At 34.2% G+C, this 27,978-nt stretch overlaps 2 protein-coding genes and 1 pseudogene across 2 annotated transcripts; all 3 read left to right on the top strand.

Moving 5' to 3' along the window:
* Window positions 1–845: 845 nt before the first annotated feature.
* LOC115951232 (alpha-soluble NSF attachment protein-like) lies at window positions 846–4,519 on the top strand. The gene is made up of 9 exons (XM_031068419.1): window positions 846–1,164; window positions 1,377–1,426; window positions 1,535–1,607; window positions 2,521–2,600; window positions 2,820–2,968; window positions 3,242–3,401; window positions 3,501–3,548; window positions 3,707–3,787; window positions 4,154–4,519. The coding sequence occupies exons 1-9, from the start codon at window positions 1,020–1,022 to the stop codon at window positions 4,232–4,234; spliced, it is 867 nt and encodes a 288-aa protein (XP_030924279.1). The 5' UTR covers window positions 846–1,019; the 3' UTR covers window positions 4,235–4,519.
* A 4,075-nt stretch (window positions 4,520–8,594) lies between these two features.
* On the top strand, window positions 8,595–13,628 carry LOC115951935 (annotated as a pseudogene).
* A 748-nt stretch (window positions 13,629–14,376) lies between these two features.
* Window positions 14,377–27,950, top strand: LOC115953263. Its single transcript, XM_031070855.1, has 24 exons — window positions 14,377–14,916; window positions 15,424–15,495; window positions 15,962–16,005; window positions 16,078–16,189; window positions 16,297–16,368; window positions 17,822–17,884; window positions 18,533–18,610; window positions 18,689–18,781; window positions 19,060–19,179; window positions 20,132–20,218; window positions 20,399–20,608; window positions 20,701–20,748; window positions 21,136–21,390; window positions 22,454–22,560; window positions 23,076–23,320; window positions 23,651–23,719; window positions 23,825–23,889; window positions 23,992–24,161; window positions 24,316–24,394; window positions 25,140–25,395; window positions 25,895–25,940; window positions 27,090–27,198; window positions 27,419–27,481; window positions 27,601–27,950. The coding sequence occupies exons 1-24, from the start codon at window positions 14,578–14,580 to the stop codon at window positions 27,679–27,681; spliced, it is 2,883 nt and encodes a 960-aa protein (XP_030926715.1). The 5' UTR covers window positions 14,377–14,577; the 3' UTR covers window positions 27,682–27,950.
* The last annotated feature ends 28 nt before the right edge of the window (window positions 27,951–27,978 follow it).

Genomic DNA, 27,978 nt, shown 5'->3' on the forward strand with positions numbered 1-27,978 from the left:
TTTTCTTTTTAGAGGCATTTATGGCATGCCGAGCAGGAGCTCGTCCTCGGCCATTTCCTTAGGCCGTCCATGACTCTCATGATGCGTCCTCGGCCCTGTATCTCCTCGGCGTAGGCCTTGGGCCTTAACATGAAATGGGCTGGGGTCACAAACTCTCTGGCCCCACAGTAGTAATCCCAAATTATAATAAATACTCTAAATTAACCCTTGCCCAAAAAATAGAAGAGCCTCTGAGCACGCGCGTGAGCGCGTGCTCAGAGGCTAGTACTATTATTTAAGGAGCTTCTCCTATATGGATTCCTCATTTTTTTAGTTCAAAAATGCCCCTACACCCCTATGTTTAAGTATAGACAAAACTAAAGGACAATCTGATAAAAATGCAACACTAACTCCAACTAAAATATTGCCTAAAAAATAGGACCACTCTTCTATTAGTTTTCAAATTGATTTATTCACTTATAAATTAAAATTTCAAAATAAAAATTATATATATAAAATAAAAAACATTATTTTTCTACAAAATAGGTCCACTAACCAAAAAAAAAAAAAAAAAGAGACTCGCGCATGCGATGATGCTAGTATTGTTTAATGAGTATTATTTCATAAAAAGTTGAAATAATTTCATAATTTTCATTAATTAACAGGTTGAAACCTAATGATCTTATGGACCCTTTATCTCAAAAAATTTATTTATATCTATAGAGTTCCAATTTATGAGATTCACTTATAATAATTGCCCATTATCATTAAATCAAGACATCACTAATATCATTTGATTAAGATAAGTGACGAGCATTGACCCAAAAAAATTTATGAGGATTAAAATAGAAACTTAGCGGAAAAGAAAAGAAAAGAAAATTCACCAAAAGCGTCAAAGGCAATCACGCGTTTTCACCTTTCGTGTCTCTCCCTCTCACTCCATTTTATACATTTTAAGTCTACAAACTCATTTTTTGCTTCTCTCTACAACTGAACTGACCGGGAGGGAAAGTCAAGTCTGTGATAGGTTTCACGAAACGATGTCGGATCAAATAGCCAAAGGAGAAGAATTCGAGAAGAAAGCGGCGAAGAAGATCAAAGGCTGGGGTTTATTCGGTTCCAAATACGAAGACGCTGCTGAGTTGTACGAAAAATCCGCCAATTCCTTCAAGCTCGCCAAATCTTGTACCCAACACTAAATCCCTCTCTCTCTCTCTCTCTCTTACTTATATCAACTATTTATTTAGGATTAAAAATCCTCTATGATGGAATGATTTCATTTTTTTAGTGTTTAGGGAAGTCAAAAATGGAATTAGTTTTTACTATTAATGATAGATGTAAATTTGGAATGTCAATAGTATATTTAATAATTAATACTAATGTTTTGTCTACTCCAGGGGATAGAGCTGGATCAGTTTTCATTAAATTGGCCAATTGTCATTTGAAGGTAAAGTCATAGATTTATAATATTTAATGAGAACTATGAAATGGATCAATTTCAAATGGAATGATTATTTTCCTAGTGATTTTTTGGTATTTATATGCTATTTTGTAGGCCGATAGCAAGCATGAAGCCGCCACTGCTTACGCAAGCGCTGCAAATTGCTACAAGAAAACATCCAACAAAGGTGCATTTTATGTTCTTTTTCATGATAATTTGATTATTTATATTTGGACGAACACTAGTTGAAGTTTCTGCAGCTGATTGTTTCGTTAGATATGCCCGACGTTTCGTTAGGATTTACGTACATGGTTGCAAGTTTTGATCAGAGTAACATCACTTTCGCATAATTGCATAGGCCTACTACTGACACCATTTTTGTTATGTGCCATTTTACCAATTGTGGAAATATTCTGTCACTAGATTTATTGATCCCACTTGTAGGATGGTACTGTTTTTTTTGCGTGATATATTTCCTTTTGTTGTAAAACTTGAGGGTGTTTGGAGGCTTTATAGGTTTAACTAGCTTAGCTTTTGTTCCCCTTGTATGAAATCAAATGTGATTCTTGGTTGTGATAATTTGAAGGGGTATAGAAGTAAACAATATGCTCCATAGGTTTTCTACTGGTTCTCAAGCTAACTTCCTTTTACCCTAGGAAGCACGGACACTTCATTTGGGGGTGCTTTATCTGTGTCGTATCCATGTCATAACGGTGTTCTATTTGCTATGTCATGTTATAATTTATCAAAAATTGCTTGTGTTGCCGTATTGTGCTCGTACCCATGTCTGTGCATCCTAGCTTTTACCTGTGTTGAAATGTGGTGGGATTATAAAACCTGGCCTTACTTATATCTGTAAAGATTTTAGATATTGATGGATATGTCAAAAATATTAATTAAGCTGAATCAGACGTGTGAGCTTTTTGTTGTGCTTTAGCACTTTTGCCAGATGCAGTTTTGTTCAAGTTTCAGGGAAACAGTAACTTAAATGTAATTAGTTGCATTTTTTACATATTAACATAAGACTTAACCCACTCTTCAGGTCCATAATGACTGTTTTGAAAATCAACCTAAATTTTTGTGTATTGGGTGTTCTGCAGATGCTATATCATGCTTAGACCAAGCAGTTAATATTTTCTTGGATATTGGCAGACACAACATGGCTGCGAAACATTGCAAGGTACAATTTTCAATAATGTCGTGTACTTGATTTATTGTTTAAATATACTGTCCCGTGAATTCTTTAGTGGCTTCTCCCAACTCTGATTCAATCTTTCATCTTGTGCATGTTTTCCTATGCCTCTTCATCTTTAGTGCTGTTAATGTGTACTGTTGCGTGAACATGCATCCATAGTATGGGTTTAGGTTCTGATGAGATTTTATACCATGTCTGCTTCAGGAAATTGGTGAATTATATGAGCCCGAACACAACATTGAGAAGGCTATTGTATATTTTGAACGGGCTGCTGAATTGTTTGAACATGAAGCTACAACTTCTGCAAACCAGTGCAAGCAGAAAGTTGCAGAATTTTCTGCTCAACTTGAACAGTGAGTAGCCTATGCTAATGTTATGGATATTTGCAATAAAGGTGATGGTTTTTCATCATAATATATAGATGCATTCCGGCTGTAGGAACTAGGAAGTCTTTGCTTTTCCTTTTTGTTGGAAAGATCTCATCTCAATGCATTGCACTTCTTATTTAGTCATGAATTACTTGGCATTGCATTCCAAAGCAGATTGAATGGAGCTTTTCTAATAATGGTGCCATTATATGAATCATTTAATTGTGGAATAGACTGAAGTCTTCTTTGTTTCTACAGATATCAGAAGGCAATTGTGATATATGAAGAGATAGGACGACAGTCAATCAACAATAACATACTGAAGTATGGAGTAAGAGGACATCTTCTCAATGCTGGCCTCTGCCAACTTTGTAGAGGTGATATTGTTGCAATTACCAATGCATTGGAGCGATATCAGGTTCATCTTTTGTTTCTCTGTTTAATTTTCTTTTTTCCCACTGTGTTAGCTTATGACCTTATAATTTATATCTTTAGAAGTATTCCATCAATTGTGCAGGACTTGGATCCAACGTTTTCCAGAACTCGGGAATACAAATTTTTAGCTGTAAGTAGTGTCTTTTTATGCAAGTCAAATGTTTTGTCCCTAAAATTATTAATATAAACAATTATTACCTTGATGTTGTATTTGGTTTATAATTGTGGATCATAGTTTCTTTTTAATACCATAGTGTTTGATGAACCAAAGTGTTGTTCACATGTCAGGATGTGGCTGCCACAGTTGATGAGGAAGATATTGTTAAGTTCACTAATGTTGTCAGGGAATTTGATAGCATGACCCCACTGGTACATCTTTTCTGCCTTCAAAATCTGAATTCCTTGGCTTTTCTTTTATCTGGATTCTTAAGTGTGTTTTAGAAATCCTTTGCACCCTGCATTTAGTAGAGTTGCTTTAAGTTCTTTCTTTGATGACCTTATTAAACTTCTTGGGGGAAATTCTCTTCGATGTTAATATGTGGCTGCAGGTGTTGATTATTTTCTGCTTTTAGGTTATTGTTTTCATGTAAGATTATATCCTGTTGTTTAGATGAACTCACATTAGACCTTTAGTTACTGAACCTTGATTAGTTTCCTAGGATTTTAATATGGAATGCTACATTTGCGAATGTTAGTAGTCTGAATTGTCTCTGACTTTGATATTCTGCTCTGTAGGATCCTTGGAAGACTACCCTTCTATTGAGAGTGAAGGAATCTCTGAAGTCCAAAGAACTAGAGGAGGAGGATCTGACCTAAACTGATTTTGCTTCAATGTCTTACTCCTATTGAACATATTGTCATTGGCTTGTGTATATCAATAGCATGGTTGTCAGCCATAATCATAGTCCATTCATTTTTTATCATGCCACTGCTTTTTTACCTGTATTCGTATTGGTGTAGGCTTAGCACTGCGATTGTATTCAAATTTGATCAGGCTATGTTCCCTTTTTCTATTTAGACATTGCTTGAGTGTGACATGGCAGCATTAATGTTCTCAACGTTCTAGTCTAGGATCTTTTTGTTGCCTATCGCAGTCCATTATCTCCTTACTTTGCCCTGATTGTTGTTGAATAGAAGCATGAGATATTGACAAAATCTGTTACAACGTTTCAAGAATGAACTAGATGTGGGTTTCAGTTAAGTTAACTGATAAAGTCTCTAATGGTTATATAAGAGATTTGGAGTTCAATTCTTGTCTACACCAAAAACTGATTGGTGTCTTGACCTAATAATAAAAAGCTATCATCAGAGCGGACGTTATAGGTTAAAATTTTCTCAAGAAAAAACAAAAAGGAAAAAAGAATGCATTAAATATAGCATAGTCAAGAGTTTTATACCTCAATTAACACCTCTTGGTGTTTCTAATAATGATATTCAAAATTTAAATCTTCTCCTCCTTCATTATAACCAAGGTTGTCAAAATGAGGATCTTACGTAGGATCGTGAGAGGTAGGTGAGATCGTGGATCGTAGGATTAGATCGTGGATCATAAGATCCTACATTATTTGAGAAAAAATAAAAAATACACATTATTATATTTAATAATTACATAAATTATACATTCATTAATATAATTATCATATATCACTACATCCATTTGTAAGCATCATTTAAAGATGCCAAAAATCTCAAAATGTGACATTTTATTGAGATATTTTTTATTTGGGTCCAATTGACACTCTATATTAGAGTGGAAAAACTTAGTCTATTGAGATTTTATTTTTCATTTGGATCCAATTGAGTCTTCTGTCAAGTTAAAGAAGATTACAAGAAACTAAGATCATTTGGAATCGTCAGAATTGTATGATCTTACTGATCCTGAATGATTGTAAAGATCCTTGAAAGATCCGAATTGTTTTGGGTAAGTGGAATCGTAAAATCATAGGATCGTAGGATCCAGATTGAGATTTTGACAACCATGATTATAACCATTAAAAAAGGGCGAAAATGCAAATTGCACATTCTAAGTTTAATTGAAATTCATTTTAGTCATCTAAATTTACTTTTATTCAATTAAGTCTCCTAAGTTTAAAAATTATTTAATTCAAGTTTTTTACTTTTTACCCAATTCAGTTAAAAAATTATTGTTAAGTATGCAACTAACTAATGAAAAATGATTTTTGAAAAAGAAAAATTTCTCTCATAAAAAATCTATAAAATATTTTTATTGTGAGAAAAATATTTTTAAGGGCAATATTATTAATGAAATTGGATGAAATATCTAAACTCAAATAAAATAAATTTAAAACTTAAAGAGCTCAGTAAGTAAAATTAGAAAACTGATATGAATTTCAAATAAACTGAAAATGGTACAATTTTTAACCAAAAAAGAACCAACAAGAAAGCACTACATATGGGCATAATGAGTTGTAAATTGCACCAAATTGCCAAGACATCAATTTAAACAACTCAATATTCCTTTTTTTCCTTTCCACAAAATGCGCCAAATATAATCGGGGCTTTCACCAAATATAATCCATTGAAACACGAGTAATGTTAAAGTTATAAATTTTTTTTAAAAAGTTTTTATAAATTATTGATGTGATGAATATTTATTAATAAATAAAAAAATAATATTAATAATAGATCAGGTGAAAATCAATAATACCACATCATCCTATTGTCAAATAGTTTATAAATGAACTCATATATAGCCGTTCATGCTTTAGCCTGAGGAGTCCGCAAAGACTCATATATATATGTGTAGTGAAATAATTTTTCATCACACACCTAGACTTTTTTTTTTTTTTTTTGTGATTGGAAAATGTAATAATCCAAAATTATAATAAATGTTCTAAATTAACTCTTACACGTTAGCCATCTATCAGTATGTCCCACGTAATTAAGGGTATTTTTTTTACGGATAATTAAGGGAACTTTAGTAAAGAAGAGATTAAATAAATTTTAACATAAAACAACAATATTTTCCTTTTTAGACTTCAACGCCTCTTTGTATATTTGTTTGATATTATATTTATATCCGGTAAAGTAAGAAATTAAATGTACATTCAAATCCTTTAAATCATCACCTCCACAACTCTCAACTTCTAAACTCACTAAGCCACTTCTTCTCTCTCTTACACTTACACACAGACACATAAAGTTACAAACAGACACATTATTTTCTCATCCGAATTAACCAAAATGGCATGATTTTTTTTTTAAAAGTGTGTGAAATGAGTACGAAAAATTTAATCCAATTTTAACTATAAATAAATGATTTTTTGAAATAAATTAAACATTTTCTAAATTATATTTTCATCATATTGATCTAACAAATCATAACCTAAAATAATAATTTAATAATTTTAACAAGTGTAACTTATTTCTCCTATTTTACTAAAAATTTATTACAATCACACATATTATTACAATTCTTACATGTGATTAATTTGTTCAAAATTAGTTCACTTTAATGAGGTTTTAAAACACCCTGTTTGTGACAAGGAAAAATCTATTGATTATTGTGTATGTATGCGCAACGACCACCATAAATTTAATTTAATTTTATGTAGAAATGAGTTCGCAAAATACATCGGCGGCGAATACCGATGACATAGAACGTCGTCGAGAACAATGGAGATATTATGCTCGCTTGAGAAGACAACGAGAAGACAATGAAAGCAGAAATATTCGATTGGCAAGACGTCGTGCTAATTACTCAAGACAAAGGCAACAAACTTTAGGTGGTGATCACATTTTAGTGGGAGGCCCAACAAATTTAAATGAAGAAGATGTTGTACATTCTAATTCAACATCAACAAACCCATCACTAATACCACCTAATCACGAGGATGGACGAAGTCGTCGGCTTACCCATATCCATAACTTGGCATGCAATATGCCAGTTGAGCATAGGGCTATGCAAGAAGTCAGTGGTGAGATTATAGTTTAAGTTGTTTAAACATTCTTCATTGATTGAAATCTTATTATTTTGATAAAATCCGTAATCTCTGGCATGTTAATTGTATGTCAATGTATACTAAGATACTAAGTCAATGTTTATAATATTAAATTCAGGTCTCCCTCCAACCTATCCAACTATAATGGCGAATGACTTTGAGGCTGGATCAAGTCATATAAATTCTAATGTTACTACTGGTAAGTCTTATATAATATATTGATAAAGCTTTAACCATATTTTTTTATATATAATTACACCAATTGAGCATTTTATATAAATACATTGCAGTTACAGAAAGAATTGAAGGAGTTGAAATTATAGTTGAGCAAAACCAAGGGGATGCCTATAGAGAACAAGGTTCGTTACTCAATGTCACCATTTTTATCCTCAATTTCATGTTTATATCCTTCTATAAACATTTCATCATTATTTTTTATATATAATAACACCAATTGAGCATTTTCTATAATTACATTGCAGGTGTAGAAAGAACAGAAGCAGTTGAAAATATAAATTGTCAAAATCACGGGGATGGCTATAGAGAACAAGGTTTGTTACTCAATCTCACCATTTTAATTTCAATTTACATGTTTATCATTATCAATTTTAATATTTGTTAATAAGCTGCACATTTGAAACATTATTAATATTTTAATATTCTAATATTTTCTTTCACAACTATCATAACACTCTTTATCACTAATTTTTTCCTCAAAATAAAAATTAGGTGTTGACAACACGTTTGATGGTACTGCACATGTAATAAATTGTATGCGAGACAGATACAATTGTGCAAAGGATTATAAAGAAGGTATATAGACCATTAGGTACCAACTACCACAACCAAAGACATGTTGCTTTTGTAATGCCCGTTTGTTCCATCAAGAGACATCCTCGATGTGTTGCAAGGATGGAAAAATATCCTTACCCAACATACCAATTTGTCTTGAATTTAGGGAGCTCATTTGTGAGCAAACACCACGAGGCAGACATTTCAGGCAATATATACGGTTTTACAACAACATGTTTGCATTTACCTCAATGGGAGTGCACGTAGATGAAACCATGGCCTTGAATAGTCGAGGAATATATACATTTCGGGCCCAAGGTGCCATCTATCATAGAATTGGTAGTCTTTTACCACATACATCTCTAAGTGTACGGCATCTACAATTATATATCTACGACACTGGTCTTGAAATACAACGCAGAATGTCTCAATCTGTAGAAGCTCATGAAGATATTGTGCAACTTATTCAAAGGATCTTAGACATGCATAACCCATTTGTGGAGAAATTTCGTCAACTATCTCAAAGTCCAAATTTACATCAATGTAAACTTCTGATTAAAGAACAACCTTTAAACCAACCTCAATATTGCCTTCCCAGTGCTTCCCAAGTGGCAGCTATTATTGTAGGAGGAGAAGAAGCTGGTCATTTAAGTGGTAGAGAAATTTTGGTTCAAACATTTGGTGATAATCTGATCAATGTTCAAGATACAGCAGGATATTATGATCCATTGCAGTACCCAATACTTTTCCCATTTGGAACATATGGATGGGATATCAATACACGCGACACTAATAGAAATAAAGTGTCATGTCGTGAGTATTATGCATTCATCTTTCAGGTAACAGTTTTATTATTTTCAATTTTTTTTACTTCAAAATGCCGCTTACACTATAAAATAACTGAAGCTACATTTATTTTTATTAATGTCCAAGATTCGCGACGATGCTCTATCAATGATTTGGTATGGAGGACGCCTTTCACAACAGTATGTTGTTGATAATTATGTAAAAATTGAAACACACAAGCTTAGGTGGTTTGAGCACAATCAAGATTCTATTAGGGCAGATCTGTACCAAGGCCTACAAGATGCTTTCCATGAAGGAGAGAGTGATACTGGTAATGTAAATTTTACACTTGAAATTTACATTATCTTATTAATGGCAAATTGGTAGGAATATTTATTAATGACCCAACTTTTTCACCTTATATTTAGGAAATGTTGGACATAGAACCATTCTACCTTCATCATTTGTGGGAAGCCCACGCGATATGATCCAACGATTTCAAGATGCAATGTCATTGGTTCAAAAGTTTGGGAAACCAGATTTATTCATCACAATGACGTGTAATCCAGGATGGGAAGAAATCCAAAATGAGCTTTTACCCGCACAAACCGCACAAGATCGTCCAGACTTGCTTGCAAGAGTTTTCAAATCAAAATTTGAAGAATTGAAAGATGATATTGTGGTTAAAGGGGTTCTCGGAAGAGTTATTGTATATGTGCAAGTCTTTGAGTTCCAAAAAAGGGGTTTACCACATGCACACATGCTTATAATTCTCGATGAAGATGATAAATTGCATAATCCAGAGGATTACGATCGAGTTGTTAAAGCAGAAATACCGTGTAAGGAGGAACAACCTCAGTTACATAAAGCTGTACTGAAACATATGATACATGGTCCTTGCGGAGTACAAAATCCAAGATCACCATGTATGAAAAATGGGCGATGTAAAAAAGGATACCCCAAGCCTTTCTCGCCAGAAACCTACCAAGGCAATGACTCATATCCTGTTTACAAACGATATGATACTAATAATCCCGTACCATTGAATGATCATTGCAGGATTATGGTAGACAATACTTGGGTTGTTCCATATAATCCTTGGTTATTGCTAAAATATAACTGTCATATTAATGTTGAAATATGTTGCAGTATCAAGAGTGTAAAGTACTTATACAAATATGTGTATAAAGGCCCAGATCGTGTCTCTATGGAAGTTAGACCAGGCCCAAATTATGATGAGGTCCAACAGTACGTTGATGCAAGATGGGTATGTGCTCCAGAGGCATGTTGGAAGATATTTTCTTTCCCTATGTATCGAATGTACCCTGCCGTTTTTCGTTTGCAAATTCATCTTCCAGATAGACAACAGGTACATTTTAGACCACATGAACCAATTGCTAATGTTTTGGAGCGAAGTAAAAAGACAATGCTCACTGAATTTTTTTATATGAATACGATTGATCATGATGCACGAAATTATCTATATAGAGAGTTCCCTGAGCATTATTGTTGGGATTATAAAAACAAAACATGGACTCAAAGAAGATCTCATAAAAAAGTAGTGGGCAGGGTATATACTGTTTCACCATTTGATGGAGAGAAGTTCAATTTGCGTGTTCTTCTTAATCATGTCAAGGGGCCAACAGGATTTGACGATTTATTGACTGTGAATGGGATAACCTATCCAACTTTTAAACAAGCAGCTGAACATAGGGGTTTACTAGAGAATGATAACAGCATACGACAATGTTTACTTGAGGAAAGAGACATTCGAATGCCGTCAGCTTTAAGAAGATTGTTCGCAACAATATTGGTATTTTGTTTACCAATTGGAGTAAGAGAATTGTGGAATGAGTTCTATCCATATATGATAGAAGATTACCCATCAACATCTGTTACAACAGAGACACATCGTACAAATAAACTTCTCAATGATTTAGAGGCATTACTCTTGCAACATGGAAAGCATATTACAGAGTATGATTTGCCGATTTTAACTGGAGAATGTGACAATGATTCAACTATACCAAGACTCATACAAGATGAGCTAACTATTCCTAATATAGATGAAGAATTCACTTTAATTGAGAAGTTGAATAACGACTAGAGACTTGCATATGAGACAATCATGACAGTTATTGATCGTAACGAAAGCATGATATTCTTCGTCGATGGGCCAAGGGGAACTGGGAAAACATTTTTGTATCGCACAATATTGGCAAACTTGAGAAAAGCTGGTCACATTGCAATTGCCACAGCTACATCTGGCATAGCAGCAACATTACTCCCTGGTGGAAGAACAGCGCATTCCAGGTTTAAGATTCCTTTAACTCTAGATGCTTCATCTACTTGCTCAATAAGTAAACAATCAGACTTAGCTGAGCTTATTAGACGTGCCACCATAATAATTTGGGATGAAGCCCCAATGGTAAATCGACGTGCACTCGAATCTTTAGATAGAACATTTAGAGATATTATGGAAGTAAATTTACCTTTTGGTGGGAAGGTGCTAATTTTGGGTGGAGATTTTCGTCAAGTACTTCCGGTTGTTCCAAAGGGTACAAAGGCAGAAATGATTGATGCATGCATAGTCAAGTCCCCATTATGGAAAGATGTCAAAGTGTTACATTTGAAGCAGAATATGAGGTCTAGCAATGATGAAGAGTTTGCTGAGTACATACAACACATTGGTGATGGGAATGAACCATATATAATTGATGATTTGATTAAACTACCCCCTTCAATGGCAATGCAATGGGAGGGTCAGCATTCTATATACAACTTGATTTATCAAGTTTTTCCAAATTTACAAGACCATGTCAATGATGCAAGGTATATGGTTGATAGGGCTTTGCTAACACTTATAAATGATGATGTTGAACAACTTAATGCAAAGATAATTTCTGAGTTTCCAGGAGATGAGTTTACATTACATTCTTTTGATGAGGTTGAAGGAGATACACAACATCTATATCAACAAGAATTCCTAAATTCTATATCTCCAGGGGGTTTACCACCACATATATTACGGCTAAAAAAGGGTGCTCCAATTATGTTGTTGCGCAATATAGATCCAAAAGCCGGATTATGTAATGGTACAAGATTGATATGCCGTGGATGTTTTAACAACGTAATTGATGCTGAAATTTTGACTGGACAATATGTGGGTACACGCATTTTTTTGCCAAGAATCCCTTTGAAGACAACAGAAAATGTACACCTGCCATTTGTAATGATCAGACGACAATTTCCTGTACGTTTAAGCTTTGCACTCACAATAAACAAAGCGCAAGGTCAGACAATTCCAACTGTTGGAATTTATCTTCCTGATCATGTTTTTAGTCATGACCAATTATATGTGGCATTGTCAAGGGGAGTCTCCCAATCCACTACAAAACTATTGGTGCAAAAAGGCAGAATACCTGAGGAGGAAGGTGTTCACACAAGAAATATTGTGTATAAAGATGTTTTGTTCCCTTCATTATAGGTATTAATTAACAATTGAAAATAACTGTCTTACATATAGATTTATTTTAATAATTTACAAATTTTAATGGTTATGCTATCTTCATTTTAATATTTCATTATTTGAAGTTTTTTATGTATACAATTAATTGGTAACAGGAAGGATGCCTAACTCAAATGTGAGGATTGAGTCCACTATGCTAAATAATGGAGTGCATGCTGTTCCTACTGCTCATTGGGAGAAGTGGAAGGATGATCAGTCAATATCGAACATGGAGGCCATTGATAACAAGGTATATTTCTTTCTAATGATATCTTTAATCAGCATCCTTTCTATTGTTTTATCAAAATTAATATTCAAAATGTCATGTTACGAATGGGTTAGGTTCGAAAATTGCAAATTTATTCACCTGGTTGGGGATTCACTGTTCGAGCTGACAAAAAAGAGCTTTGGAGAGAAGTGAAACGAGTTTTAGAGTCACAAGAATTGGAAAGGTTTGTTATGCTATTTTTTAAAATAGGAAAATAACTAATTGATAAGTTTAATATACAAACATTTTTTTTCCTTCATTTTGAAGGACCAAGAACAAAGACAAACAACAAATCGCTGTCAAGAGCAATGAAGTTTCCAACATCCATAAGAATAAAGACAAAGGAAAAATGAAGGACGATGTGATCTCTAACACTCATGCCAACAAAGACAAACGGAGAATAAAAATCAAGGACAATGTGGTTTCCAACATCAAAGAGCAAAAAAAGATACGAACAAAAAAAATCAAGGACGATGCAATCTTCAACACCAAAAACAGTAAAAACAAACAGAAAATGAGAGTCAAGGACGATGCGATAATAAAGCAGGTACAAAACATTACCACGTCTACTTAAAAAAAAAAATTATATAGTTTTTAAATTAAATTTTTTTTTTTAATTTTGGTAATTAAATGATAGTTCTTCAAGTCCCAAGCTGAAGTAGACCATTTCACATACATGGAGCTATGCAATATCATCACAAGGTCAGTTCAAATATTTCATTTTACAAGTTTATGCATGATATTTATAGTGCTTATCATTATTATGTACGTTTTAAAGTCTCTATTAATAACACAAACTAACACATTTTGTATCATAGGTTCATGGCAAATGCTGCTGGAAAGCAATTACAATGTGAAACAAATAGCATTGCTCCACCAACTTCTCCACCGTAGTCGTCATAATATTAATAAGTTCACCTATTCCATGTTTCAGATGTAGTGCATTATTTTACAGTTTTATCATAATTGCTTTTGGCAAGGTCATCACATGTATTTTGTAAGTAGTCTTATTGTTACAGTTTTATTATGCATTTTCAATATATGCACTATTTATAAGATTTATTTAGATGATCTTTTTTTTCCTCCCCCTAAAGGTTAATACTAAATTATTGCATTATCTCCCAATCAATAACACATTGATTGCTGCATAAATTTTTTTTTTGGGCAAAAATGGATAATAATTACGGAATACTAGCCTCTGAGCACGCGCGTGAGGCTCTTCTATTTTTTGGGTAAGGATTAATTTAGAGCATTTATTATAATTTGGGATTACTACATTTTCCAATCACCAAAAAAACCTAGGGGTGTGATGAGTGTCATGTGTGGAGAAATAATATTCCAATCACAATAATATTTCATCACAAAAAAATCTAGGGGTGTGATTGGAAAATTATTTCTCCACACATGACACTCATCACACCCCTAGGTTTTTTTGGTGATTGGAAAATGTAGTAATCCCAAATTATAATAAATGCTCTAAATTAATCCTTACCCAAAAAATAGAAGAGCCTCTGAGCACGCGCGTGAGCGCGCTAGTATATATATATATATATATATATAAAGCACTTAATTAATTACCCACTACGAGTAGTATAAATAGTATTTGTTCCAAAAAAATCATTTCATTTACATCCATGGGGAAAGGACAAGCGCCATAGGCCAATTAGAAGGAAACACTATCAGTTTTTCAGCCGTCCGAAACAGTTTTTTAAAAACATGAAAGACAATCAGCAAACTCCATCACCACTCACCCTCACTCACTCCACTATATATTCACATTCTCCATTATTTCTCTAACTAATCACTCACTCACTCTCAGTGTCTCTCGCTATTTCTTTCTCCAATGGCTTCGTCGATCGCTTACGCTTCCAACCTCGCCTTGCTCCGCGGCGAGAACCACCACAACGACGACGCCGCCGTTTCAGCTTCTTCACCGAACGCTCTCTGTGCTGCTCCTCTGAATTTCGTGCGATTGAGCAACAACTACAGAATCAGAAGATGTTCGCGGAGCGTTGGAGTTCCACGCGCCGCCGCGGAGGTTGTGGATAACCGGATCGCAGAGAAGGAAGAGCAAGCGGTGAAGAAACGTAGAGTTCTTAGAGTCGGTATCGTTTGCGGTGGTCCCTCGGCGGAGCGTGGAATTTCACTTAACTCTGCGAGATCGGTCCTCGATAATATTCAGGTTCTTTTTTTTTTTTTGGATTGATCATATATTTGTTTATATTCCGTTTGGTTCCCAAGAAATTAGCCGAAAAAGAGGAAAGGGAAACTAACAACTGCTTAAATAGGCCTATTAAGCGAAATTTTCTGAGTAGTTATTTTTTCCCGCTCATTTCTGTAGGATTTTGAATCTAGCTTAACTCTGCGAGATCGTTTCTCAATCGTATACAGGTTCCGTTTCTTTGTATATTTTGTTGATATTCCGTTTGGTTCCCGAGAAAATTAGCTGAGAAAGAGAGGGAAAAGGAACTTAACGTTTATTCACGTTTCTAATTAAACTAGCAACTACTTAATTAGCTAGGCCGAGAAAGTGAAAATTTCAAAATGGTTATTTTTTTCCCGCTCATTTCTGTTGGTTTTGGAAGCCAAACGGAGTGTTAGTCGTTGAATTTTTTTGCAGCATACAGTGCTAATTATATTGGTTTTCTTTAATTTTTGATTGGATGCGCTTGTTTTCATTTTGTATCAGGGAGAGGATTTTCATGTTAGCTGCTATTACATTGATTACAATCTCAATGCGTATGCAATATCCTCAGCCCAGGTTTGTGCGATGTTCATGTTCGTTTAGAATTATGGTTGCTATTGGGCTTTAAATTGTTCACTAAGTTAGAATAAATTGAATTCAAATATTGATTATTGCAAAAAGTTTGTATGATCAAACATAGAAACTCTTAATCACTATGAGAGAGATACGATAGGGGTTAAGTCAAAACTGTGTTGGCTAAAGTCATAAACCTGTTGAGTTTTTGGAAAAATAGAACATGTGAAGGAGATATAAGCTAGGGGACCTTTTGGTTATTTGTTATGTTAGTAATCGATGAATATTCCACTTGGTGTATTTTATCTTTTGAGCTTTAAGGAGTTTGCAGAAGTATTTTGTTCATCTGAATTTCTTATTTTGGTTGCAACTCAACTTGCTAATATGTATTTTATCACCTCGAATATGCATATGAGATGGAAACAAATTTACCATGCTTATGCAAACTCGTTCTATATCACATTTACAGGTATACTCAAACACTCCCGCCGATTTTGATTTTAAACTTGAAAGGTAAGAATGCCTTTCAAATTATGGTTTATGTAATTGAATATGTTAAGATGGCTAATTGTCTTAGTTTTGCAGCCTTGCCCAAGGTTTCCAGTCTCTGTCTGAATTTGCAGAACATCTTACTACATCAGTGGACATAGTGTTCCCAGTTATACATGGCAGATATGGTGAAGATGGTGGCATTCAGGTGTTGTATATTATGACCCTTTGCATCTCAAAACACAAGCACATACAGATGTCAGTAGTATTTTTTTCTCGATGTAATTATATTTCTACATATGATGGGATTTTCAGGAGCTCTTAGAAGAATACAATATTCCATTTGTTGGCACAGGATCAAATGAGTGTCGTCAAGCATTTGACAAGGTAAAATAAGCTTTTTGTTCTTGTTAAAAATAATTTAGTCCATATATAAGGTTCCAGAATTGGTTCATGTGTACTTAATACTCCATATTTAGAGGACCTTAAAGAAATCTATCTTCATTGAGGGAGCCAATTCTAACATGACATGTTGGCACTTAATTGGAAGACTTCATCTGGAATCTCTATATATTTTACACCATCTTGAAGCATGATGATGTCATTTGGCCAGCATTAGCATTAGACAGGTTTATTGTGACATTGGACCCCAAGATTACACTTGCAAGCTGCATGTCTTGATAGTTTTTAGACCCCTCAAAACACAATTGGATTAACCTAGTTAATTAACCAAGTTATTACTTAGTCCAAATTTCAAATCTAGGTTATCACAATCAAACAATCATATCATGCATAGCAGCGGAAATACCTGGGGAGGATTTAACCTAGCTATCCTCAAAGTAAACCTGAATCCACTATGAAAGAATCGAAATTTTACAATAGGACTTAGACCGCTAACATCCTATTGCTACCCACCAGTAGAAACTTACTGACATGATCACGTGCAAGCTTCGAGACCACAGACTCCTTCTTTCTTGGATTGTCTAGCAAGTACAAGCACACCACTTGTGTTTCTTTAAACTCCTTAGTGCAGCAACTGAATGATCATCAAGCTCTTGAAGAAATCTCCTTCTTGATAATCCTAAACTTGTGTAAAAGAAAGCTCCTCACAGATCTCACAAGAGTTTTACACAAACCGCAATACGAGCAATATCTAAAACGTGGCTAGGGTTTGCCTTATATACCTAGGGCAAAACATAAAACCCTAAACGTTTTAATGAACTACGGCTGAGTTGGAATTCTGCAGAAAAACGCATTCTGCCCGATTTTCAATTAATCGAGCCTAAGCTTCGATTGATTGAGCCAGGCCGAAATGCACTATCAATTCTGCATCAGCTCGAATCCAACTTTACATAAAAGACACAACTTTGAGCAAGTCTAAACAAGACTAAACAACCTGTTTTGATCATGGTTTGCCAACAATACACATTAGAGTTCTAAATACATTAGTTCCTAAGTCTTTAGAACCTAACATGATAGAAACAAGTTATAAGGTAGCTTCATTCTTTATTTTGGGTGAAGGCAAATGTCCTGTGATTAGGTTGAACATACAAAATTTTTTATTCTCATGTTTGCAAACTGTATAAGGATGCAAGTGTAATGTAGGAATTTACATTAGTTACAGTATGTAACCTTAACTGTCAGCGTAGATCCGCTTTCCTAATTGCAGATGGAGCCTCAGATGCATAAAGTCTAGTGAAATCATCATTCACTTTGTATAAAAATATCTTCGTATGATCGTATCCCTTTAGTATACCCTTCAATGTTGCTTATGTCAGAATTGTCTATTTCTTTATTAAGGGGGGAAAAACTAACCATTTGCTCATTGAATAATTGGCAGTATGATGCCTCCTTGGAGCTCAGCAAACAGGGATTCATAACAGTGCCTAATTTTTTAGTGCAGGTATTTATTAACTGAGTTATATCTGTTGATAATTAATCACAATATAATATGCTTTCACATGTATGTTTGTTTGATGATTTATGTTTAGCACGGTTAAGGGTATCTTACTACCTATAGCGGCAACTAAGAGTAGCTTTTGGGTGATAAATAGAATTATATGGAATAGTGAACACAAAATAAATAAAAAAGGTCATACTTATACCCAATGCATGAAGCTTTCACTTTTATGGGGTCTGTGAGAGGTTATCAGTAGGTAGCTTACCCCCTTCCCCCCTTTTATTTTTTATTTTATTTTTTGGAGAAGCTGATTCCTGAACCCAAACCTGCAACTTGTCACTTTAGGTGGAAGGCACTTGTCATCACACCAAGGCTACAACCTTTAAAACATTGAACAAGAGCTTCTCTTAAAATTGTAAGCTCCCAAGAAGTAGGACAATATTTTTCAAAAGGAAAAAGTTATTAAATTTTTTTTCTATTTTGGATTTTGGAATTGTTGCAGCCCTTATAACTATTGGGTGGTAATAGCTCCGTATTGCTAGTTACTTTTAATTGTTCTTTTGAGATTTGAAGCATTCAATTGGTTCTCGTTTTATAGTCAGTCAAATTTGAAAACTCTTTTTTTCTTCTTACTTTTGGAATGACAATTAGGGAAATGAAGGGAATGAATATGAATTATCAAAGTGGTTTTCTAGAAATCAGCTGGACCCTTACTCAGGGAAAGTTGTGGTAAGGCTCATACTTTCATTGTCTTTAGAAGCTTGTGACATGTTTAAATATCAAAGTTCTTTCTTGTTCCATTTTCAGGTAAAACCAGCAAGAGCTGGATCAAGCATTGGTGTTAAGGTTGCATATGGTGTGCTTGATTCTTTAACAAAGGCTGATGAAATTATTTCAGAGGTATGCTGGTTTTCTTGAGATTTGACTGTGAGGCTTGATCAAAAGTTTGCCAATTTAATTGAAAATGTGCTAAAATTGACATGGAAATGACATTTTCTTTTTTGAAAATTCAAGGGAAAACATGTCAATTGAAGCATCTGCATAGAAATGAATTGAAAGTTTTCAATTACGAAGTCAATTTTTTTATTTTATTTTATTTTATTTTAATTTTGGGCTTTAAAACCCTCCTCACAATACATTTTATCTTTTAAAGATTCTCTCTTTTCAATCTTTGATAGGGAATTGATGACAAAGTCCTTATTGAAATATTTCTTGAAGGGGGGAGTGAGTTTACAGCCATTGTCCTGGATGTGGGGTCTGGTTTGGATTGCCATCCTGTTGTGCTATTGCCAACTGAGGTATGAGCTCTTTCAATGTCTATTTTCCTCAGATTAATTTTCCTTATCATTTAAGCCAATGAGATCCAACTCAAATGGTACCTCTCCTTGTAAAAGCATGGTGGAAGGTGAGGTCTCAGGTTCAAGGCCTATCAGTGTACATGTAATTTACCAATTAAAAAAAAAAAGTTGCTTATCATTTTATGATTTTAATAATCATACAAGCACCAAATATTATGTATATTGCAAAGGCTTATTCCAAATACTTACTATAAGGGGGAGGGCTTTATGAATCCTTTTTTCATGATTAATAGAAAAAATTGAATCTAGTTTAACACTATAGTACCAGTAATTAGATGTACTAATAGCTGGGAACTACACTTCATGTAGTGGGAGTCACTAGTTTGTATCTCCCCTTGATGCCAAAACTCACTTGTATGTACTACTTAGCCATAAATTGTTCACTGAACGCACTAATGCTATCCCTTAGAGCTCTGCATTATAAAATTTAAAATATATATATATATATATATGCTTGATTTTATCTCTAAGAAAATTTAGAAGAACAGTCCCTTTCCTATATTTATAGTGATTGTAATACATCAAGGTTGAGTGATCTTTTATATTAGCATATTAAAAGGAGCTCGGCTTCATTTCATTCTCCAGTTAAATTTATGAAGGGTTAACACATGTAGGTTGAGAATTGGAGTTTTAGCTCTGACTATGAGTTAAACCTTGTTTGCTGCAACAAAGTAATATGTGAATAGGAAATAAGCTTAAAAGTCAAAATATCAATTCTAGGTATGGGAGGTTTTGGACATTGATTTTTAGATAAATTGCACTGCCTATGCACATAAAAATAATTCATGGAATAAGTGAACTCACAGCGGAAACTATTATTACTTTTTATTAGGTTATTTTTAATCATTACCTAATGAATTCTAAGAATTTAAAGCTGTGTTTAAATGACCAGGTCGAGCTTCAATTTCATGGCAGTGTTGATATAACAGAAAAGGATGCAATTTTTAATTACCGAAGAAAGTATCTTCCAACACAGCAGGTACAGGTGTACAGAAGTACCACATCTTGATTAATTCTTGTAAATACATGTATACATAATGTGCAGACGCATCTGTGCGTATTCAAAGGATTTATGCCAATGATTATTTCTTACGTTACAGTGTGTATTGAGGTAATACATTCTGTCCTTTTGTGCCCTCATTTATCTTGTACTACACAGGTAGCTTATCACACTCCACCTCGATTTCCCATAGATGTAATTGAAACTATTCGTGAAGGTGCGTCTTTGTTATTCCAAAGGCTTGGTCTACGTGATTTTGCTCGAATTGATGGATGGTTTCTGCCTAATTCTGTTCATATGTCGTCATCTTCTGAGAGCAAATTTGGAAGGACTGAATTGGGTAACATTATATTTACTGATATTAACCTGGTAAGTCATTTCTCTGATTTTTCCTTGCTGGTTTTGTTATCAGTATTGATTCTTGTTAGGTGTTCCATATTGATCTTCGTCGTACATATCAGATCAGTGGAATGGAACAGACCAGCTTTTTATTTCAGCAATCTTCAAAGGTAGTCCTGAATCTACTTATATGAAGTAATGAGATAGGAAGCTTCTAAATGGTTTCAGTGATAGGTCATAAAATGTTTTGATGCATGGTCAGAACAACATCCTTATGTTTTTTCCTTTTGTTAATCTAAATTTAGAAGCTAACTTGTGCATTATAAAGCATCTTTTGCAATGTTGCTATGGCAATATCAAGTTTTATGCCTCTATGTGGATGCCCTTGTGAAAGGGGCTTTTGTTGTTACCCCATTATTTAAATATAAAGATGCATATACCAGAAATCATGTCATGCTAATCATTTAAATTTGTGCATTTTTTATCCTTTTAATCAGTATATTAGCACTCCTTTGTATGCTGCTACATAACTTGAAAATACCACCTCCAATGTCCAGGTTGGATTTTCTCATTCCAACATTCTCCGGACCATTATTTACCGTGCTTGCTTGCGGTTTCCCAATCTTGCATCATTCAGTAGTGGATCAAGTCATTTGCCTAGAAGATCAAAATCTGCCCAGATTAGCAAAGCATTTTCCATCAATGAAAGCACCCGCAAAGTTTTTGTCATTTTTGGAGGGGACACATCAGAGCGGCAAGTATCTCTTATGAGTGGAACAAATGTCTGGCTCAATTTGCAAGCTTTTGATGATGTAAGTATTCAAATTCGGGGAGATTTTGGTATGTAAAGTATTCCAATTTACTTATGGTTTGATGGTGCTATTGCTGAAGCATGAATTACTTGAGAGATTGTCCTATTTAAATGTTTTTTAAACCCTTAATAGATGATAAATCAGTAAGTATGTAAGATGTCAAGGTTTGATTTAAGGTTTGGGAAGTTAGTGTTAGGGTTTGTAAAGGATTTGGGAGTTGATGGAATGGTTGGGAAATTGAGGGCTCACAACTTAGGTTGTACTTGCTGGAATATAAGATAACTACTAGCATCACAATAGCAGGTCCCTAGAAATCAATTCTAGTGAAAGAAAGCATCTCACTTTGAAGGATTTGAGAGGAACTCAAAATTAGCAGTCAACATTTTTATTAAAAACAATGACACTAAAATCCCCATACATAGCTTATTTAAGCTTCTTAAAATACCCTCACTTAATCTTGACCCTTGAAATAAACTAATTTAAGCATAAGGTTGTTATGGAATGAAACATAAGTAAAAGACCATAAAACCCCTAGTAATTAGTCCCACAAAATATTAAAATTCTAAATTTCAACAGTGTGAACAATGTTGCTACAGTGTTGTGAACAGTGAATTCAACAAACAACTTGAATTCAACTCCAATGCAGGACCCACACCAGAATCATCCCACAAAATCAAAGCTTGGGGTTGATAAATATGATGTCTCTTGTTTCCCTTATAATTCCATCAGTAAGCATTGATTTGACTTTTGTATAATTTTTTGTTCTCATTCAAATTTTTTTACATTCACTTCAATTTGAATCTATACATCTGGTATAGGCACAAAATCTCAAAGATGGTTCAGTGTTTGTAAGAGAGGAATATTTCATTATTTTATGAGTCTGCATGAGAGAAATTTCCACAGGCTAGTCTATAAATTCCCTTGAAATTATTTTTGGTTATTTGTTAATTACCAAGAAAATTTGCTTCTAGAGTTCTATATTGTATTTAAAAGTTGTCATTTCTAGTCTAAGTGCGTTCCAGATGTGATGTATCATCTGAGTTGGCAATTTTGGTGGCTACAGCTTGAAGTAACTCCATGTTTGCTTGCCCCCACAAGTGAATTTGTCTCTGGTGTGGATTCAAACAATAAGGAATCTGATGTGAGCTCCAGAACAGTTTGGTCTTTACCGTAAGTGTTGGTATTTTGTTCCTCTCTCTCTCTCTCTCTCTCCAGAAGAAAGGAAAACAGTCAGTGTAGATCACATTAGCAGTCCATAAGTCGCAGTATATTTCATTGCATTTTCTTTTGTTTGCAAATAATGTGTTTATATAAAGTATTGTATACCTATAAAAAATAAGGTATTGTATACCTATGTTGCTTTCAATTATAATAGCATGTTGCTCTGCATGGTTTTCCTGCTTCTCACAAAACGATTTTTGCAATATCTTCTACAAAGATTTGATGAAACCTACGAAATCATTCTATTAAAGTTATGCAGTCTTTTGGAGGAATATTAATGTATGTAATTTTCAGTTAAAACAAGTAGTGTCATAAATGTATAACATTGATAGAGCATGCCAGAGATATATACAGATGTCTCTTGCATCACCAAGCTTTTGTAATTTTTAAAGCATGTAGTCTCTTGCTTTTTATACTGTTGTTATACACAATTCAAAGCTTTAAATCTGTTTATCTGTCTACAGTTATTCTCTTGTGCTAAGACACACAACAGAGGAAGTGATTGCTGCGTGCATGGAGGCAATTGAGCCAGCTCGGGCTGCACTGACATCTCAGTTACGGAACAAAGTGATAGACAATCTCATGGAAGGTTTGACAAAGCACAGTTGGTTTACAGGGTTTGATATTGCTGATGAACCACCTAGGAGATTTTCCTTGGAGCAGTGGATCAAGCTAGCCAAGGAAGTTCAGGCAACTGTTTTTATTGCAGGTTTTGCTTTTCAGTCATGTATTTTCTAGCGATTGAAAATTTTTACCTCTAATTTTTTGATGTATGGATTTGATATTGATATTTTTTCTCTCTTAAATCAGCATTTATATTATTCTGAATTTGGTCCCCATGTGGACTGTATCTCATGCAGCATCTTTTCATTAATAGAAATTTATTGATGAACCCTTGCAAGATTTTTCTTACTTCCGCTTTTCTAGAGATAATTATATGGGAAACATATATGTCTCACCTACTAGCTATCATTGCATGTGTTCTGGTATAAGATGTAAAAATTCAGTCTTTATGAGGTTTATCTATTATTATTTGTAGTGCATGGAGGCATTGGTGAAGATGGTACTCTTCAATCTTTGTTGGAAGCTGCAAGGGTTCCTTATACAGGTCTTTTCTTTTTCTTTTTTTTAATCAACCGTTGCTTTATACAAATTCTACTGGTACAATTTCTCATTTTCTTTTTTGTTTCCCTTTTTTTCTTTCCTATTGAAGGCCCCGGAGTGATTTCTTCAAAGACTTGTATGGACAAAGTTGCAACGTCTCTTGCTCTTAACCATGTATAACAACTAATCTTTTTTGTGCTGATATTATTATCATTCCTCAGCATGGCTTGTATGTTTTCCTCCATAAGCACACATTAAATCTCTCAATTTGTACAGCTTGCAACCAGGGGAGTTCTTACTATAAATAAAGATGTGTGGAGAAAAGAGGATCTAATTAAGATGCCCATTCTAGGTATATGGCATGATTTGACGTCAAAGCTTCAGTGTGAAACATTATGCATTAAACCAGCAAGAGATGGATGCTCAACTGGGGTTGCAAGATTATGGTAGGTTTATGCCCCTTGTCTATTGCACCGTGAATGTGGTACTGATGATAGGAATGTTGGCAAGCATGTTACCTGTTCAAGTCAGTTCTTATATACCTATGCAATATTGGCATAAATTTTCAACCATATGGTGCTAAATTTTTTGCTCATGCAGCTGTGCCAAGGACCTTGAAGTGTACGTGAAAGCATTGGACGACTGCCTTCTAAGGATTCCTTCTAATAGTTTGTCAAAGGTATATATACTGATTCTTGTGAATTTTTTTCCCACATGGCCTTTTTTCTTCATGGATTTTCATACAGGTAAAAACTGTTTCAAATATCTGTCTTAAATTATGGTATGTAACCATATTATTACCTAAGGCCCTATACATTTTGTTTGACCAACAAATTTGCATACTTGCTTACCTAAGGCCCTATGCCAAGAGCCTTGTAGCTTAGCAACATAACCTGCTCTCCTTTATTAGGAGAGCGAGGGTTCAAATCCCCTCTCCCCTATTGTACTATCGCATTATTAAAAAAAAAAAAAAAAAAAAAAAAAAAAAAAAAAAAAAACTTGCTTGCAAATCCTTTCCAAGGAAATGGAAAAGCGGAAGGCTGCATGTTCCTAGAGCATGTAAGACGACTTAAGTGACAGGTTCCTGTCCTAGAAGTGAATGGGTTCTGTGCAATATAAAAGTCTCTTATCTTTTATTCTTTGACACCCTAGCTATCTTAAAAGTCATTCATGTCATCATTATGTCATTTAAGATTATTAAAATTATAGAGTTTCTTGTTTGTTATTCCTCTCCATTTAAGTGATGGGTTTTAGTTACATTTCTAACTGAAATGTGTTTGCAAGTCTTCAAATTCAATTGACATATAAAGTTATTGTAAGTTTACATAAATCATTATTGAGCTTTGTACATGCAGCATATGAAATTCCACTATCATTCATCTGAATTTTTGTACACTATGCCTTTCATTTTTATTAATATACAGGCACACGGAATGATTGAGATGCCAAACCTTCCTCCAGATCAATTAATCTTTGAGCCTTTTATTGAGACTGATGAGATAATTGTTTCATCCAAATCCATGAATGAAAATGGACATCACCTTATGTGGAGAGGACGTAGTAGATGGGTGGAAATAACAGTTGGTGTCATTGGAAAACGTGGATCAATGCACTCATTGAGTCCTAGTATTACTATCAAGGAGACTGGTGATATCTTATCACTTGAGGAGAAATTCCAAGGTATATCTTTGCCTGTAGTTATTCATTATTGCACACAGATTAAAACCCAGAAGCACATCACTGCTCCTGTTTTCTTCAAGTGTATTGCTTCCATGTTGTTTATAATCAATTTAGGGCAGTGCTGCCTTCATGCTATATCGCTTTTGAGCAAAGGTTTGAGGTAATGAGCTTTAACTCAAAAGGCACCTCCTCCCTTTGTAAGGACAAAGTAGAGGGTGAGGTCATGGGTTCAAGATCCATTAAGTGTGTGTTTGAAGCATATAAATGTTAAGATAAATCCTATTTAAGGGATTTGACCAAATTACACAATGGATGTAGTGTCCCTTTCTCTGTATAATTAATACTGCTCCAATTGGAAATTCAGTGGTAGTGCCCCAAGCCAGATTAAGAGAAGGATAGTGGATATGGACAATGTTTTATTAATCTGTAGTGAATATTGTATTTTTTGTTTCTATGAATAGCACTTTTGTGCCTTACGAAGATATTACTCGCTTGACAGGTGGGACTGGCATCAATCTGACTCCACCCCCGTTATCAATTATTAGGTTTGTTAAGAAACCTATCCATAAGGCATGCATTTGTTCAGGTCAATAATGGCACCAGCTTGTTGGTTGAGTTTAGCACTTTTAGATATCGTATAGTTTTTTGAAGGGGATGTACTTTCTATGGTTCTAATATGTCTGTTTTATTGATGTATGGTCTCTATACGGGGTGGATTGTAGAACCATAAATGAGCTAAGCTGTGTTAAAATATTGTTCATTTAATTTATTTCTAACATGAACCGAGCTTGAGCGCATCTCCAAACTGGTTGCATATTTAGATTTGGTTCATTTCCTTTTCAAACAAACTCGAGTTTATTAGCAACTAGTTACTTGATTTATTATTTTCCTATACGTAGTAGTACACACAATGACTAAAAGTTTTTACACTTCACAAATTTATGCTTAAAATTAATAATTAAATTATAGTTGAAATTATACTATTGAGTTAATTAGATAGAATGATTTTCATTTGTGAACTTATAAAAATTAGATTCACCACTCTTGTATTATTAAAATTATATATAATTGTTACTACGGAATTTACTATTTATATTATCAATAAATCACAAATAATAATTTGATATTTTATGAACTTCTATACAAACTTACACAATCTAATCTTAAGGCTATATAAGTATATTTTTACACATGTATACGTATAAACATATAATATTATATTTATTAAAATCGAGGCTCATACTCACAAGTTTGTTTATGAACACATTATTATGTTTGAGCTTGGCTAGTAGTTGAGTCTAAACTTGGACTTGATTTTGTCTCATTTGCTAAATAAATGAACATAAAGCTTTTTCTGGAGTTGAGTCCAAATAGCTTGGTTCATTTAAAGCCTTACTCCGCTGTGAACATTTGCCCTATGATTATGATTGTGTTTGATGTGCCTTTATCCTTTCTTTGTTTTATGTATTAAATTTTATATTTGATTTTTCTGCATTTTTTGTTACAATGAATGATCAATGCAGGGTTAGGAACCCTTAACTAGTTTATGTTTCACACTGGTAGCAGAGTTCTGTCAAATTGTATTGGTTCTAATAATTCATACTGTGTCATACCCTACTTATTTACTCTCTTCCATTACTCTTTGTACTTTTTTGGAACTACATTATTGTTCTTTTATTTTTTTCTTGAATCAGTAAGGAAGCCTTGGAAAGATGTAAAGAATATATTGAACTGATTGCAAACACATTGCAACTGGAAGGATTTTCACGGATTGATGCATTTGTTAATGTAGACAGTGGAGAGGTATGTTGATTTCCTAGTGCCACAGGACATGCTTTCCCCTTTTCCCTTTGCTATATTACAGGCAAGATTTTAGTATGAATCATTGAATTCTTGGGGCTCCATGTGCATTTCCAAAAGAAATTGTGCCCTCCTATGATCATGAGTAAATAATGCAACACCTGATTGATTTTTGTACACCATTGAACTTTTTAATTACTCAATCAACATCCACCTTTTGCAGGTTTTGATCATAGAGGTTAATACAGTGCCTGGAATGACACCTTCCACTGTTCTAATTCATCAGGTAAATCTCTCTCTCTCTCTCTCTATAGAGAAATATCCACATCAACATGCCCTCACAATGCTGTCTTACCAGTATCTTCTATTATAAGTTCTAACTACTTAGATCTGTGAACATCTCAGGCACTATCAGAGCAGCCACCCGTGTATCCTCACCAGTTCTTCCGAATGCTACTTGATTTGGCATCAGAGAGATCCACCTGAAACTCTCCTTTGATAGTTTCTACTACTTAGATCTGTGAACATCTCAGGCACTATCAGAGCAGCCACCCATGTATCCTCACCAGTTCTTCCAAATGCTATTTGATTTGGCATCAGAGAGATCCTCCTGAAACTCACCTTTGATAGAGTATCCTTTGTTTTCTTCAGAAATTTTATCTTTGTAATTGAGCGTGTAATAAATAAGAAGACTAGCCTCTGTAAAATATTCTGTTCCCCCTCCACGGTGAATAAACACTTTATTTGAAAACAAAGCAAGAAGATATACGTCCCTCGCTAACA

The sequence above is a fragment of the Quercus lobata genome, chromosome 7 (assembly GCF_001633185.2).
Source record: "Quercus lobata isolate SW786 chromosome 7, ValleyOak3.0 Primary Assembly, whole genome shotgun sequence".
Taxonomy (NCBI): Eukaryota; Viridiplantae; Streptophyta; class Magnoliopsida; order Fagales; family Fagaceae; genus Quercus; species Quercus lobata.